Source organism: Andrographis paniculata, unplaced genomic scaffold (genome assembly GCF_009805555.1).
Source record: "Andrographis paniculata isolate CXL003 unplaced genomic scaffold, ASM980555v1 Contig87END, whole genome shotgun sequence".
Classification (NCBI taxonomy): Eukaryota; Viridiplantae; Streptophyta; class Magnoliopsida; order Lamiales; family Acanthaceae; genus Andrographis; species Andrographis paniculata.
Genome location: NW_026137625.1, coordinates 1,643,795 through 1,663,203, shown reverse-complemented (window position 1 = coordinate 1,663,203; position 19,409 = coordinate 1,643,795). Strand labels below are relative to the sequence as shown.

General features: G+C 26.0%; 1 protein-coding gene across 1 annotated transcript; it reads right to left on the bottom strand.

Annotated features, from left to right (window-relative positions):
* Positions 1–978: 978 nt before the first annotated feature.
* On the bottom strand, positions 979–17,834 carry LOC127242529 (transcription factor bHLH128). Its single transcript, XM_051262087.1, has 6 exons — positions 17,324–17,834; positions 11,606–11,871; positions 5,336–5,458; positions 4,581–4,646; positions 3,158–3,226; positions 979–1,233 (listed from the first exon to the last, which is right to left on the bottom strand). Exons 1-6 carry the CDS (start codon positions 17,712–17,714, stop codon positions 1,183–1,185), a joined length of 966 nt encoding a protein of 321 aa, XP_051118044.1. The 5' UTR covers positions 17,715–17,834; the 3' UTR covers positions 979–1,182.
* Between the last annotated feature and the right edge of the window lie 1,575 nt (positions 17,835–19,409).

Sequence of the window (19,409 nt, the reverse complement as noted above, 5' to 3'; positions counted from 1 at the left end):
AGATTGAATTCCTTCACCAAAATTGATCAATCAATGGAGTAATTGAACAAAAATTGGAGATCACTAATCGAACATGAATATCAACCTTACGTCGATTTTTTTCCGGAGATGGATTGAGAAATGGATCTTTGGGAGGCTTCCAGATTGCCCGACCGGACTACGGTATCAATTTTTCGAAAGTGCGCACTGGGTAAACCCCCGGCCGAACCTAATACCTTGCAAATCAGGTCCGACGGAAAAGACACACTAGTCGAACTGAACCCATGACCTCAGGATCACAAGTCCAACCCCTACACCACCCGGCCATCCGGGACCCAATTATAGCTTATTTTATTTATATATTATAAGGTTATAATATTAAAATTATTATAATTTTTTTCACCATCTCTCTAACCAAATACAAATAATATTAATTTCCATTTATTTCCCTTCTCTTTTTCTTTTTAATTTTTTTTCTTCTAATCAAATATTCTATTATAATTTTATTATTCTATTTTTTCCTTTGCCTCTCATTCTCCATTAAAATCTCTCCGGTCTCTCTTCCTGTTGAATCAAACCGATCCTAAAGTATAATTCAATTTATTTAGAGTTTAATTTTATTTTTTACATTATTATATAATTCTCACAATTTTTTTTATAAACATATATTATTTTATTTTAAAAAACATGACATTTAAATTACTATTTAATTTTAAATAATAAAAAAATTAAAATACAACATTAAACCACAAATAAAAACAAACTCATTTTTTAACAATTCCCTATGCAGACTATTTATCGATATTATTATTCTGCTATGATTATCTAACAACTTTGAATACTTGATACTATTTAACTTTTTAAAAGTATCACAAACTATGTATATATATTTTTATAAAACATCAAATAAAATACTGTTCTTTTACTATTTTTAAAATTTTAAAATTTCAAAAATTTCCAAAAATTTGCCTAAACAAATATTATAAAAAAAATCCCGCAATTTAGAAGAGTCGAAATGTTCTTACATGCCTATTTGCATACATACGTACACGGTACATTCTCCAAAACATTTCGAATCCAAAAATACATAACATATGCATATATATAAATGTATTTATACATTTATATGCTTGAATTCGATTAATGCATACAATATTATTAATTTGATACACATAAAATATTACAGTCTCTATGAACTAACTGTCATAAATTGCTGCATCCACACGTACAACATTCAATTTCGTCTTTCAGTCTCTGGAAAAAAAATCAATTTAAGATAAATTCACCTATACAATTCTTAAAAAGCATAACATCATATATGTATATACATATATATAGTGACGAAACTAGCATCTAAATTCGGAGGGGCAAAATATTATAATTTATTTAATATTTAGCTAATAAATTTAAATAAATATAATGACAAAATTATATATGAATTTAGATAGTTTTGAGGAGGCAAATTGTATATAAATACATAAAAAATTAAAAATTTTAATACTAAAAAAATCATAAAAAATTGACCCCCCAAACCCTAATGTAATTCCCTCCCTATATATATATATATAAGAGTATCCTTTACGAATTTTAACATAAATTGAAATATGCATAATTTATACTTTTAATATAAGGCAAAATAGCAAAATATTTATATGTGGATTGCAAATTTTGTTGAAAAGATCATCTCCGTTTTATCTACTTGTAGTTCAGATAATGTTGCAAAAAATACTCCATCCGTTAATATTTAACGGAAATCGTAGAAGACGCATTTGAACTTTGAGTACTATTAAAAAAATTATAGCTAATAAGAGAAGACATTGTGAACGATAATTCAAAGATTTCTATACTTGTTTTGAAGAAGAAATATTTTTTTATGTTATGAAGTATATGATTTTGTAATAATAATTGCAGTTTAAGCACATATGTTACAATTTACGTTAAGTACTAATGAAGATGATATTTTTTGCAACATTATTTGAGGTAAAACATAATTTTAGAACCAGGGGCATTTCAACAGATTTTGAAAACTATAATTTTTTTTGTTGTTGCTATTTTAGCGTAATATAATAACATAGGGTTTGTACATCCAACAATTTTTATAGGTGATACAATTTTCGATAAATATTACAAAAAAATGACACAAACACATATTAACACATACATATAACATATATTCATTTACTCACAAGAAATAGTTAACAATTCAATATATAGTGATAAATTAGGCAATAACTTTATGTAGGTGATTCTACACAAGTATGTATGTTAGAACTACAAAGTATTTATAGTCACCCTTAATTTTATTGTATAATACTAATACTAATAATAATAATTAAATAATTAAATAAAAAATAATAATTATGTCTTTATTAACCAATATATATTTTAAAATTTGACATTGTTCATTAATGACAAATGTTTTTAAAATAATAAAAAAATCAAACATCTATTTATTTTTATAAAATATTCAATCAAATACCTAACTTATTATATTATTTTCAAAATCCATAAAACTCTTATTTAAACAAAACCTATGTAAAATTAAAATGAAACAAAAAAGAGTACCCTATCCAATCTAACAATAACTTCTCTTTTATATATATATATATATATATACTATAGATGTGTTTGGTTGAAAATTTGAATTTTAATCATAAAAAATTTTGAATATGGTTATAGTTCTATAAATAAATATTGATTTGATACTTTAAATGCAAAATTAATTTCTAATATAATATAAAAAATAAAATAAATATATTTGATTTGATGATATTTGAGAAAAGAAAGAAAATAAAATACTACTACCTCCGTCCGGTTCTAAAGATCTTATTTATTTTTTGCGTGTTGATTTTTGAATATGAATTATTATATTAAAACGCAGTACAAATTAAGAAAAATTTGCAAAAATACTTCAATTTGTGTCTTATAATACTGATAGAACGACATTTGTATAAAAAATTATACAAATATAGGAATATTTTTAACGTCAAGTATAATAACACAAAAAGTAAATGTGACCTTTAGAGGCGGACGGATGGATGGAGTAGTAAATAAGTAAAAATGCTACCAAAATCAAAATTCTACAATTCCACATATAAATTTTTATATTATTAAAAAATATAGTTAAAAAATAAATTGAAGAGATGATAAGGAGTGAAATTAAAATTGGGGCACTGACCTGAACCTTGTTTTGAAGAGTAGTTATATGTTTTACTGCTAACTCCAGCATGTCTGCATAGCTTGTTTGCTGCAATTAACCAAGACACTTCAAAATCTATTGAAACTTTCTATTTCACTTTCATTTATTAGTATGTAATATGATTACTTGATGATTTTATTTTCTTAGTTTAATAAATTTAAATACTTCCCTCCGTCTCATAACTATGTATCCATTTCCTTTTTTCACGGAGTTTTAGAAATATTAATATTATATTGGGATGCAGTAGGAATAAAGTAGAAACGACTAAAATAACCTTATTAGTATTGTGTGATATAAATGTAATGACATTTGTATAATATATTGTAAATTATAAAGATATTTGTAACGATAGGTAAATAGTACAGATATTTTAAGAAAATGAAATGGATACTTTGTTATGGACATACTAAAATAGAAAAATGGATACTTTGTTATGAGACCAATTAAGGGAGTAGAACTTTAAGTGTGTGTGTTTTTTTTTTTTGTGATTTCAAATTGAAATCAACGTTATTCATTCCGTACATTTTCAATTGAAAAATACATTATTTTTTCTTACAAAATATTACAACAAAATATTATTTAAATAAAAACTCAAATCAAGGGGTCATTTCAAATTAATCTGAAATCATAACCAAACAAATATACATCATTGTCTAGCTAAATTTTCTTTATCCTTTATCTACCTTTCCTTATTCTTACATATTTTCCTTTATGGAAAATTTCTATCTATGACTTTGTTTTTTATTTTTTATTTTTTATTTTTAAGATATGGTATATACAGATATGCAAGTCTCGTGATCCTTTATAAAAATATTGTACTCATTCCGTAATTCAAATCTATGCTTACTTTTTTTTTTGGGTTATCATTGAAAAATATTCTCGTTTCCTTTTTAAGTAAAAAATTATTACATTTTTGTATTTTTTTTTACTATAAAAGGAAAAATTAACTATTATTACTTACTTTTATTCAAACTCGTGCCCGGTCAAATAAACACATATTTGTATGACGGAAGAAATATTATTTTATTTGGTAAAATATCACCAAAAATCACTATTTTAGATAAAAATTTAAAACCAAATACATCTTATATAAAAAAATTTGCAATCTCGTGGAATATAGTTATGATCACCTAGAACTAATATTGGAGTGCACATAAGTGAAGATCACATTCATATATTACGTCATTCAAATGTATGCTTATTTTATTTTTAGACAATAATAAAAAAATTCTTATTTCTCTATTTTAGTAAAAGATGGTATCTTTTTTACTATAAAAAATAAAATTACTAATTATTACCTATTCTTGTTAAAATGTGCGAACACATGTTTGATTGAGTATAAAATTGAAGACGGATAAAATATATATATATATATATATATTCAAGAGAATGTTAAAAATACCTTATCCATATTTGGAACAAGATCATGCAATTTCTTCAACTTTCCACTTATTCTTGTCCTTCTTTCCTGCAATTTTATAATAAACTCACACAATTAACTATGTAAATATATTCTAAGGCTTTGTTCTTTCAAATTTTGATTCCACATTTTTTTTAAAAAAATTAATATATTACACATTTTTTATTTTTATATTTCATACACAATTTCCTGACCTCACATCAAAAAAATTTCTTTTCCAAAATCTCACAAAACAAACAAACCCTAAAAATTTTGCTAGTTTTACCATATGGTATAATATATATATATATATATCTTTTTATTTAATTTTCCTTTAATGTGTGCATGCATTTGTTGCTTTGAATCTACAAATCCTACCTTATTTAAGCCCACAAGAATCGTTGAAAATCTGGGGTTTGATTGTTTGTATTTTGAAAAATATTATGGAAAACATCTCCTTTTCACTAAAAAAAAATATTACATCTACAATCTATTTACTATTCAAAACATCACATAAAAAAATCCTAAAACCCGAAAATCCTAGATAAATTAAAAGTTTTTTTTGTTTCTTATTCTTTAAGGTGCATGCATATATGCTGCAAATATTTAACCCAATACCTAATCCTAATCGCGCCAAATGTATAAAACCTAGATGTGATGTTCTTTCTTTTTTAATAGAAGTTCCACTTAGATAATAAATTAAATTTAGTCGAAGTAAGATAACTTATGGATGAGATAAGGGAGAGTTTTAACCCTACCCTTTCAGCAATGCTACGAGGATGTGTCGCACAACCACGCTTTGCCCGAATCTTGCAGGGAATCGAGTCTTTCGGGACATTCACAAGATTCTCCATTGATGGCATTCCCAAGCTGAACTGAAACTGCTCGCAACAAAAGAGGATCAAATTAAAACAAGAAGAGAAGAATCGATAAATTTTAAATAACTTGAATGGATGAAACTTGCTGTATGCATATCTTATTCGATGAATAACTAAGATTCTTCGTCGAATGAGGGATAAATCTGTAAAGTTGCATAAAAGAAATTGTGATACATTTATGTGCTCACTCAGCAAAGCATTCAACTAAGGTGAATACTTGCTTCTCTTTTCATACCCCCTTTTGTTTAAAGGCAAAGCTATTTTATTTTATTTTATTACTAAAAAATATTATAGTAAATACCTAATTTTCATTGAATAGGTAAAATCTATTTTCAATTCAAAACATCACATGAAAACATTATTTTCTCATATGAATTTATATTAGTCCTCAAATAAACCAAAACCTATAAAACAATTGAAAACATAAAATAAGTAGACCCTAAAATTTTATTCAAAAACATGACATATTATGAAGCTTAATGAAGAGCTATAATTGTAAGAAATGAACCTACAAGAAATACTAGAAATTTTGGGTTTGTTCATTTTGTGTTTTTCCGTGAAACGCTTCCCCGTAATTTTTTTTTAAAATACAAGATATACATATATTAATACAATATATATAATATACATATTTTATGCACTCACAAGAGTCAACAATTTAATATAAAACATTAATTTTTATATTACCAACATAATTTTTCATATCTAACATAAAAATTACATTCATTTAAAAAAACAAAATGAACACACCCTTTATGAGTAGATGGTTATATATATATATATATAAAATGCAATTTTAGTCGTATATTTGTATCAATTATCATTATTATCCAATATATTTCTCAGTTGTACTTTGCCCTTATACCTTGCATAATAATAATAATAATAATAATAATTTTTGCATGGTATATAATTAAAAGGTATTAAGAAAATATTATAAAATTAACAAGATTGATAATTAGCACAAACATATGATTAAATTCATATTTTTCTAAGTTAAATTCCGAGTGTTAGTCATCTCTGAAAAATCCCTATATTTCGTTTGCGTGTATAGAGTTTGTCTTTCTTACATTCGATGTTATCTTTAATTGACAACTTCAGCCATCAGTGTATAAATATACAATTGATTAACCAAACATTATGCATTACTCTCCTATTATTCATGACCAACATAGTTGAAGAAAGGAAGGCCTCGGAATCGAATGAAGAGGTCTCATCCTATGAACACACAATTGGGATTAGAGTGAGTATCTCAATTTTATTGACTACCAAATGTGCTCGTGTGTCTGTAATTTTATTTTTAAAAATTTATATTGGCGTGTATATTTACTTTTACTAAATTAATGTTAATTTAGTATTTTTTTAAAAAATATATAATTACAGCCACATGAGCACATTTGGTAGTCAAGAAAATCGAGATTAGGGTTAATGTTAATTTTGTCTTTCTTCTTTTTTTTTTTTTAAAAATATATGTATATAATTACATCCACACGAGCACATTTGGTGGTCAAGAAAATCTAGTTTGCAGGGTATTAGGTTCGACCAGGGGTTTACCCGGTGCGCACTCTCGAGTAGCAGCTGCGGATTCCCACGTCATAAAAAAAATAATATTAATTTAGTCTTAATATCATATTAGGTGATTGACTTTGCTAAAAGCTAATTTCTTACTTTAGTATGCCAATGCATGATATTCTAATTTAAGGTAAATTTTAGCTACTACATCTTTTCTAAATGAGTACCTTAATCAATAATTAAGGATATATAATTGTAGGAAGAATTAGAATGAATTGCAATCCTTATCGATAAGTAAGCTCAAATATTCTTTTTTGTCCTATACTTTCACTATCATTGTAATTCTCAAAGATGCATGAAAATATTTGAAAATTAAAATTCTTGATACACAAAAAGCTCTAATCTAGACCATTCTATTCACACGATTTTTTGGTGTTTTGAGTTTATTTTAACAGTAATTTAATATTTTATAAAAAAAATAATATATTTTTATTTAAAAAAATGTGAATATAATAATTAATTTTATAAAAAAAAAAAAATCAATCAAGTAGACCTCTCAAGGTCATAACGCATCTATTAATTATGTAATTTAAAGAGTCAATATTACATTATGTGTGGTCTCATTTATAATCGAAATATTTGAGTGAACAAGTCAAATATATATATATATATATATATATATGAATGAGTAGGTGAGAAAGGCCAATATTTGATTATAAAGATTCTATATGACTGTACTTTTCCTTTTCTTACAAACATATGATAATAATTGACGATAATGTATATTTATGTTGGATTGTGAAGTTGATAATAAGCATGGAGTTTAAAAATAGAATTAGGGGTTATGTTGCTTCTTAGAGATATTTTAGTTTTAGATTATATGTAGTTATTTTTAACGTAGAATGTATTCGAAAGTCTTCAAAATTTAAGATTTTTTTTTTTTTTATTTTTGTTTTTGTTTTTGATTTTACGGTATCAACGAAGGTCTTTTGATTTTGAGTTCCGTTTGCAATTGATCATCCGTAAATTTTATTTTTCATTAGTTTTGTGTCCGAGTTTGGCCCGTCGTTTGTTGCGATTCAATAAAGAGCACAGCACTGCTTCCAATTGCGTTAAGAGTCTCATCGTTTTCGACTCCGTTGAGAGTCCTGTTGTTTCTTGACTCTAGTAAAAGTCCCGTTTTTTCCGACTCCAATGAGAGTTTTGTTGTTTCTATTAGTTGAGAGCACTATTTCTGATTCTGACACGGTGGATGGTTGTGACTATGTTATCTTCGATTTCTTTTTGCAAACTTAAGTTGTTTCCGTGACACAACTTGATTTTGAGGAGCATGTTGCTTTTTAGAGATATTTTAATTATTTAGTTCTAGATTAAATTTAGTTATTTTAGATTTGATTTTATCTATTAGGTTAGGTTGTTATGATTTGAGTTTATCGAGTTTATATGTCAAATCTATTTATGGGCTTATATATTTATTATGAATAATAATGCAATTTTTGAGTTAGACAGCGGGTCCCTTTGTGATAGGTGGTGCAAAGTGAGCAGAAAATGATAAGGTTTTCGGAAAACGCAGCGGAGGAGATCTCCGATGTGCTAATTCTGAGCCTCAGCAGTCTTGGACTCAGGAGCCTCATTCCACTCATGCAGTCATGAGTGATTCAGAAATCATGGAATCCTATACCGCAGGTAATTTTGGTGTTGTCTATCTTGCAGATGACGAGCTACTGGAAATTGTAGGTAAAAGGATGGTTCGAATCAGACTACCGAATAGTGAGAAGTGGAGACTGAAACACGTGAGGCTTGTCCCAGGTCTGAAATGGAATATGATTTATGCGGGACAATTGGATAAGACAGGTTACACGATAATTTCTGAAACTAGGTCGTGGAAGATAACCAAAGGATCTATTGTGGTGGCTTAAGAGATAATAGATCGAATTCTCTACATGACGAAAGGCATGCGAGACGGAATAGGTTTCGTGGCCATAAATAATGACACAAATTAATGACATTCTCATCTTGGACACATGAATGAAAATGGGATAAAAGAGCTCGTTTTCAAAGGAAGATTGCTAGGTCTTAAGTACGTCGATATAGGAGTATGAGAGGGCTGTATTTTTGGAAAACAACAAAAGGTGGCATTTTCAAAGGGTGAGAGAGACCTAGAAAAGGAAAAGTTGGAGTTGGTCCATACGAACTTTTGGAGACCAGCTCCTGTATCAACCCTTGGAAGCTCACAGTACTACACCGTGTTGACGACGCTACAAGACAGGTATGTGTATATTTTCTTAAGCGTAAATATGATGTTTTTGATACCTTTAGGAAGTGAAAATCACGTGCAGTATGAGTAGTAAGCCGATTTATAAGCAATTTTGAAAGACAACCTAAGATAGTAACCTTAGATGAATTGAAGTTGTGTTCAACCTCATTTGGCCTTGATGAGTTAAGAAGGGGGCTTGATGTTGTTATTGCTGATGAAGTAAAATGTGAATGTGAGAGATGAAATCAATCTTCAAGTAGGAGATTGTTGGGATATGAAGTCTGATTATTTATTGAAATCTAGGATATGCTTTAGATATGATTGGATATTATATCCTAAATTTAGATATATGATTGGCATGGTTTTAGGGTTTGCTAGGTTATATATATCCATGTATTTTCACTTTAACATGTATCTGCGTATTCTATAGTAAAATTTATGGTTTAACAGCGCCCCAAGACGTATATCATCCTGGTGGAACTTGGTAACCGAATTCTTGTGATTTTGTGTCATTGTTGCATTTTTCTTTATTTTCCTAAGTTTTCTCATAACAATGTTGTTTGAAATCTTCTTGATCGCTAGAGCAAGTTCTTATGTCTAATATTTTGGGAATACATCTCAAGTGTAGATGATCTAACTTGACAAATATTTTTATAACATGGACCGCATTAGTTAGTTCAGCTATCCTAAAGAAGCTTTGGATGACAAGTTCGATCGAAAAAAACGTTGATAGAATTCAAACAAGTGATTTTTTGATAACCGATCACTATACTACACTAGTTCGGCCGAGGCTTATGGGACAACTTGATATATTTTGTTTTATCGTACATACGTACATGGTGTCACTTATAGTCACTATTGAAAACTTATCATGAATCAATTGTATTATTATTTGTCTTAAATTTTGACAATTTTGCATTTTATTATAGCTATTCCCTTTCTGTATTTGTTTCATAATTTTAGGTTTATTTGGTTGAAGATTTGGGTCAAAAGATATTTCAAATGATTTAATTAAATTTATTAATTTTATATGAAAAATGTGATGTATGTATTTGAAGTCTATAAAGTTAGATTGTGAATTTCAAATTAACTTTATGTAACATTACAAATATTATTTATACTGTATTTTTTCAAATATTTCATTCAATCCAATGATACATTTTAATTATGAAATATTTCAAATCCTTCATTTAAATCGACCATAAAATCCAAATAATCCAACCAAATGGAGCCTTAGGTAATTTGGCACTGCTATTATAATTGTATTAATTTGACACCATTATCACAACTACTTTTTCCTATAGAGAATAGTTTTTGTCCATTTTATTCACTCATTTGTCATATTTGAATTTTCTATTTTAAAATTGATCGTTTTGATCTCTTGAATATCAATCTAATTCAATTATTGTTATTACTAACTCTTTTTATAATAAGAAAAATAAAAAAATAATAAAAAATGTGTGATTTTTTTGCTAAAACTAAAGAAAATTTATTATTATTATTATTATTATTATTATTATTATTATTATTATTATTAGCAAACAAGAAAGTAGATCGTTTTTTTTTTTAAATGATAGAGACATAATATATAATAATTATTATAATGTAAATTTAATTTTAGTCACTTTGGTAATTTTTCACGTTAAACAATTTGTCAATTAAGAATTACAATTACATTATTTTATTTTTAAAAATAGTAATTAACAACTAAATTAAACTAATTTGATGGATATGATAGATTTCAAAATCCGTCAATTTAAAAATAAAAGACCCAATTGACATAAGAATGAACAGGAGAGATCAAAATTGTACCTTATATATATATATATATATATAATCTAATATACACTTGTAAATTTGTACAAATATATTTTGATCCTAAAAAAGCACTAATTCACAATTTTATTCTTGTTATTAAGACACAATTAATGTAAAATTTACGTATAAATTTATTGTACAAAGCTGTAAATTATTGGATATATTATAGTGTTTCAACATAATTAAGATTAATCTTGTATAAGAAAACTTTCCTTAAAAATCAAAACTCATTTCCTTAATATATTACATTCGTAAATTATTTTTTTATTACGTCCTTATGTTATATCAACCCGTCATTTCAATTCTAAATTTTATTATTATAAAAACATAGAAAAATAAATTAGAGTTCCATAAATTTCAAACGTCTTTTCTTATGTTTTGCTTTCAAGAAGAAATAGCTTCAAACTATGATTAAGAAAAGAAAAAATTAAAATTGTTAAATAGAGTGATTATTATGCACCGATTTGAATTCAAAGAAGTATATATTGATATCAAATTGCATAAAAACTGTTTCTTATTTTAATGATAACTTGAATAACGTTGCGTGTGTTTTGAGATAATACCTGAGATTCCATGGAGTTTAGACTACTATGATCGTCATGCTTGCTTTGTACCATTGAAAATGTTATTGGATTGGTGTTTTCCCACGCCCTTACTCCAATGCTTGCATCGATATAAGAATCTTTCGATTTTCTATAATTGGTGTTGGTTTCTTTCGGATTGTGAGAAAAAGTTTCATGTTGTGTAATAAAATTGACCCCTTGGTTCATTCCGGATTCAATGTGATTGCGGTTGGCTCTTTCCATGTCTCTAATTATTGTCGAATATCCTGTTATACATCAAATCTTAATTTTTATTACAAAAAATAGATATGTATTTATATATAGGTGGCGGTTACAGTATAATTCAATACCGTATATAACATAATATAATGATAGATAATACACAATTTATATTAACATAATACAAATAAAACATATAACCTGACAACAAATGTTACATTGATTTCCAACATAAAAAAATATTCCTACAACACACTTACAAATATGAACTGCATCACATATTTTCAAATAATACAATATATGTTGTAGTAAATGAAAACTTTTACTAATGTGTTGATTTAGTCGAATCAATATCACTAAAATCAAATATGTATTTATATATATGTGTGTATAATTATATATATATATATATCTATATAGAGTACAAATATTGCTTTAGACATGATAAATCTAAGATAGTTTGTTTGGGAGAATTAGATTGATTTCGCAAACTTTTGTTTCACGCATATGCATTAAAGATTCCGTATAAATTTTGTGTTTGTTCACTTTGTATTTTTAGATGAATGTATTTTTAATACTATGTATGAAGAATTGTATTGATAATATAAAAAATAATATTTTGTATTAAATTGTTAATTTTTTTTTATAAATATATAAAGTATATGTTATATATATGTTATATTAATATGTATGTATTTTATTTTTTAATAATATTTATAAAAATTGTCTAGTAAAAAATACCAAGTGAACAAACATTTGTAATTGTCAAAATTGTTTATTGAATCTTTGTATTTGTGCACAAAATGTCAATATGATAGAGATTTTGCCAATTCTCTATATTAACATGAATTTAAAGCATATATCTATTTTACTTTCTCAAATATATATATATATATAATTTGTCGAGGATCAATTATCCAAAAAGCCATATAAATATATTTAGATAAATTATATAACACTATATTGTGTTTTAGTAACTTTATGTTTTATTTATTTCATAAATCTTCTGTGCTAAATTAAACAATATGCACAAAATATTCTTTTTGTCTAAATATGATATTTGATTCTAAACACACATCAAATTATGCATATTTTATATATGTGAAATTGCTCGTAACTCTCCTGTAATTTCAAAATTCAGCGTAAAATTTTTCTATAGTTTAAAAATTGCATAGCACTCTCTTATACTTTGAAAAATATTGCATAAAGCCCTACCACCGTGAAACTTCTCTTGTGTTAGAAGGAAATAATTTCCTATCTATATATTTTGCATGATGGAGGTTTCATGCAATATTTTTAAAGTATAAAGGGACACAATACAATTTTAAAAGTAAAAGTGAGAATTTATACTAAGTTTTGAAACCATAAAGAGATTTTATAGAACATTCTTTAAAGTATAAGAAACGCCACACAATTTTTAAAGTAAAAGTAAAATTTACGCTTAGTTTCGAAACCATAAGGGAGTTATGTATAATTTTATCTTTTATATAACTAAAAAGGATAAAATATTGTAAATAATTTTTTTAATAAAATAAATAAATAAATGATCAAGCATTCATTGAATATTTTTTTGAGACGGTCTATTATCTAATTTTTACAAAAAAAAAACTATAACATATTTATTTTATATTTAAATAGAACTGTTTAAAATATTTTATATCTTCTATTTATATAAAATTTGTATAATAATTAAGTGTGTATTTACATCTAAACATCAATTTTGAACTACAATAATATTATGAGTTCAATTTAGCATAGACAAATTTTATGCAATAAATAAAACATGAAATATTTATGCATTTATACTAACAAAAATAAAATAAAATAATATAATTTATGCAATATATTTGATTTCAGCTTAATTAAACTAACACGGCAAGTTTGTACGCTATTGTAGACATGCGTGGATAAACAGTTATTATTATTACTTCATCTTTCATGCAAATGTGTGCTTATTTGATCGGGTACAAATTTTAATAAAAGTGAGTAATAATTGTTAATTTTTTTTTTAATAGTATAAAACAATACAAAAGTGGAATGGTTTTCTATTTAAAAAGGAAATGAGAATTTTTTCGATGATAACTCAAAAAGAAAAGTGAGTATATATTTGAATGAGAGAAGGATTATTATTCAGTCGGTACTGTATATTCAAGATTTTTTTTTTTTTATAATTATTTCAAGAAAATTAATAAAAAGTTAAAAAATATATAGAAAACATTTATATATCATGAACGAAGTTTTCAGTTTGTGTGATTAATAATGAATCAAAACCTGAACATATATTAATTTTTTTTCTTTACTATAAATATGCACATTACAATTCTAATTTATTTAGGGCCGTTTGATTAAAGGATTTAATAAGATTTAATGAAATTTGAATTTTAAAATCACATAAAATTCATATATGGTTAAAAAAAATAGAAAATTGAATTTAAAATAATGAGATTTTTTAAAAAAAAGTTCAAAATTCTACAAATAAAAACTTTTTTGTAATGAAAGTATCATGTTACTTTTAAATCATATATCTTTGAAATTTTAATTTTTACTTTAATATTATTTTATAAAAAAAATAAAATTTTATTAACCATACTGGGAAATTTGTAAAAGTTACGTGCAAAAGAAACTTTATATATAATTTCGTAAATTTGTAAAAGTTACGTGCAAAAGAAACTTTATATAATACGAAATTATATATAAAGTTTCTTTTGCACGTAACTTTTACAAATTTACCAGTATGGTTAATAAATTTTTTTTTTTAATTTTTTTAGTATTAAAAATATTAATTTTTATGTATTTATATACAATTTGTTCGCCCCTTCAAAATTATCTAAATTCATATATAATTTTGTCATTATTATTTATTTAAATTTATTAGTTAAATATTAAATAAATTATAATATTTTGCTCCTGAATTTAGATGCTAATTTTGTCAATGTGCATCGCTATTGATTGTTACAGTTGAAATTTAAATTTGTTATTAAAAAATAAAAAAAAAAGTGTTAAAAAATGACTTATATGTAAAGAATTTTGAACATAAATAAATTATTATGTGGGATTAGGTTTGGGAAACAATGGGCTAACTGACGGTTTTGGAAGCCACTTGCAAGGCACGTGACGTCCACAGCTATTGGCCGAATGCAACGCACCTTACCAATTTGACGAAGTAATTTAATTAATTAATTAAAAGATTCCCTTTGGAATATTCCCATGTCAAATCTGGACCGTCCATTTAATTCAGCCCCCGATCATCTGTGGGCGAGCCCCTTTTCGGCCAATTTTTTTATTTCCAACTTGGCACGCCCAAAATTAATTCAAATATATAATTTAATTAGACTATTATAGTCGTGTCTAGGGGCATAATCGTAAATTTGTACTGATATTTTGAACTTTGAAGACATGATTAATATTTAGCTAGTCATTAAGGGGGAAACAAAATAATTGCATTTAAATTAATTCAATTTATTAATCTGTTTTATTTTATTAAATAGATTAAATATATATATTGTTCTTCTATTTATCAAAGTAAATGGAATTGTATAAATATTAGATTCATAATATACTACTCATAATTTAATTTGTACAACTACATGTAAATATTTGTAGTACTATGTTGTGTGTTAACTATTATTTTTATTTTTTCTAATCTTTTTACTATATAATATTACAATTTTCTTGTAAGAAAAATTAATGCAATATTTTATGACAGTAGAATTCACAGTCACTATTTAAAAATGCGCATCGAGTAAAAAGTAATATTTAAAAGAATTTTCAATACTTAATGACAGTACATATTAAATAAATTTTACAATAGAAAAAAACACGTTGAAATAAAGCTACGAAGCACATCACAAGTGTTTTTATAATACTTTTGAAAAGTAAATATATATTAAAAGCTAATATATATTTATAAAAGTCATTATTATTATTATTATTATTATTATTATTATTATTATTATTATTATTAAGATGGTATAAAAGAAAACAAACTTTAATTTTCACAATTTGGAAATTATTAACTTAGTTAAGACTCTGTTTATATATTTTTTAAAGCTATAATACTATTTATCTACAATATACCCTCTCCGTCCCGCTACAAAGTATACATATTTTTATTTTGGGACGTTCAATTACAAAGTAACCATTTCATTAAATACCTCACTATTTTCCACAAAGATCCTACTTTATATCACATCGTTATTTTTATACCAAAAAAATAAGGACAAAAATATCATTACACTACTTTTATATACCCACTATAATTAAAATACTATTATTTCTTAAATTTCGCGCCAAAGGTAAATGTATACTAATTGTTTGGATGGAGGGAGTACTATTTATTAAATCAAACACTTACAAAAAAAAAAAAAAAATTACATTAAATATAAAAAAAAATTATTTATGGTCAGGCAGCTTCAATTTGATTTTAATTACATCAAATTATGTACATATAAATTATGTAACACGTTTGAACATAGAAATTATGTGATAAAGAAAGTAGCTGTGGTTTTTGTTGGTAAAACAAAAAGAATAAGTGATTGTGATGCAATGAAGAAGGGGAAGAAGAAGATGCATGGTGGATTAAATTAAGCATTAATGGTAATTAATGTCTAATTGTACGTAATTACCTAAAATGCAATACTAATGCAAGTATATATGACTTGTGAGAAAAAAACATTTGCGTGTCATTGAAAGGGACCTACGTACTATTCAATACTTATGTTATATGACATACTATTTTCGTCCGGCTCTAAGGATTTTATTTACTTTTTGCATATTGATATTTAAATATTAATTATTATATCAAAATATAGTATAAGAAAAAATTGTAAAAATACTTTTATTAATACTTATAATTATCATTTATACCAAAAAAAATTATACGAATATATAAATATTTTTAATGTTAAGTAGCAAAAAGTAAATTGATCCTTAGAGGCGGACGGAGGAGTATATATAAAGGTAAAATTACTCGTAACTTCCATGTGGTTTCAAAATTGTGTAAAATTTCTCTATATTTTAAAAAATTTGTATGACACTCTCTTATATTTTAAAAAATATTGCATGAAACTCTACCAAAATGAAACTTCTGTTATGTGATCGGATGATGATTTTCCATCCATATTTTTTTGCATGCCGGAAGTTTCATACAATATTTTTTAAAGTATAATAGGGCGTGCAATTTTTTTAAGTAAAATTATTTATGCAACACTTTTTTAAAATAATAAAGGGCTCCATGAAAATTTTTAAATAAAAAAAATTTATATTGAGTTTCGAAACTACAAGGAAGATATGAATAATTTTTCCATATATATATATACACAGTGTTCTACGTCAAGTGGAGAAATATACGTATATGTACGTGTATACATAAATTAATGCGTATGTGTATGTGCAGGTGAAATTCAAAACGAACAAGCAGCGACAATTGGCATTAATCAGAAATCGGAAAACTGAAATTGAAAATTCGATAGAGATGTATGTGTGTATTGTATTGCGTACCGTGATTGTCATTCCGAGCGGCGGTTGCGAGCTGATTGATTAATTCCGGCGGGGAGCTGTTGCGGCGGACCAGAGGCGACGACGAGGAGAAATCGCCGCCGCCGCCGCCGAGGAAGGAAGAGGCGGCGCTGGCTGAGCTATTTTTCGACTTTCCGGCGTCGTTTATGCCGGCGACCTCCATGGAGTCGGAAGTATTAATTTCGGAGGGGAAGAAGAGGGCGGTAGAGGAAGGAAGGTGTGTTTGGAAACCGGCGGCGGCGGAAAGCTCGCGAGCGGTTGATCCAGCGGCGGCGGTGGCGGTGGAGAGGAGAGCGCTGGGGGCCGAGGAGTAGCGCGTGAGGGCGGCGCCGCCGTGCGTCGGAGGTTGGGAGGAAGAAGGGGGTGGGAACATGTTAGGTTTCCGGTGGAAGAGAGAGAGAGAGGGAAAGAGGATTTTAAAAAGTGGAAATTTAGGTGCAAGTTGCAGGGGGAAGGAAAAAGTCTGTATCTAGGTGTGTTTGCTTCTATTTATAATAATCCCTAATTTCTTTTTTAATTAGTTAATAATATTAAATTATAATACTTTCTACTAACACTAAAAATATATAGTCTTATAACTTACAATATATTATACAAATATATTTTATTACTTTTATATCACACAATACTAATAAGATTATTTTAGCATTTTCTACTTTATTCGTACTACGATCTCAATATAATACTAATATTTCTAAAACTCCTTAAAAAAACAAACAAATACATACATTAAGGAAAGAGAGAGTATTATTTTATTATATTTTTATATAAGTAATATATTATTGGTAGTTGTAATTGATTAAAATAAATTTAGAATATATGTTTACATATTTTAAATATTATATCTCAATAACTTAAAATATATGTAATATGATTATTATTTTGCATAAAAAATTTTAAATAATACAAATAAATAAAAATATATATTTATTATGTAGATAAAAATATTTGTTTATTGAGGAGAGAAATAGAAATAAAAATTTTTTGAATGGGTTACGCGATGTATATATGTTATTAAGTTAATTAAATTGATTTATATTTATTATGTGTATATTTAGTAAATTTTACTAAAAATAGAAACGTGTCAATTTAAGTGGAACTAATAAAAACAAAATAGAAATTGAAATGGGAGGGAGGGAGTATTTTAATACTTTCAAAATCGTGTGTAAAGTGTATTGTGCTAAATAATTAAAAAATATGTTAATAACAATAATTATATAATAATAAAATTGATTATAAATTAATATTAAAATAATTATTTAATTTAATTATAATTAAGTAATTAAAAATTAAAAATTAGTTTTTTTAAAGGCGCCACTTTAATTTAAATTTTTGTCAGATAAAATACATTTAAGTTTAGTCCCTACATGTTATTTTAAGACACTGCACTTTCTACTTTTGTAAAGTATTTACAGATAGCTCCCTACTATCTATTTTGCCCTTAGAATAACGAGTGTATATAACAAATATATTATATAATCCCGTTGAGTTTACGTAAACTTACATTCTATACTTACGTACTCTAAAATTGTCGTATTATACAAATTTAATTGCAATGTAATGTACTTTAGTTTACTATTTATATATTGTAATCGGTTAAAAAAATAACACACAAAAACAACTGAACCTAAAAAGTATACACGATCCCAATCACTTATTTTCTTCATAAAGCTTTCTCCTCTCATTGTCAAACCGTCTCCTCCGACCACCATCCTTAAAATCATCACCGCTACTGTATTAGAAGTTTTTTTTTTTTTTTAATCAAAGACTAATCGAGAGGATAAAATAAAAATAACCAGTCTGCTTAAAATATCGAAAAGGGTTTCATCTCCCAAACGAAGTTCAAAAACTAAGTTAAATTTTTTTGCATTTGGTAAAATCGATATTTGAGTTTTGTGATTTCGAGTTCGTGATATACTCTTATATCTTTATCATGTGCCTCTATATGGTTTGTACAAACTTAGGTGCCAATTGAGCTTACTTCGAAATCAAAATCTACCATCATTTTAAATATAGATTATTTTGATGTATTTTAAAGTGTAAGTAACCTTATTGTATATAGAATTAA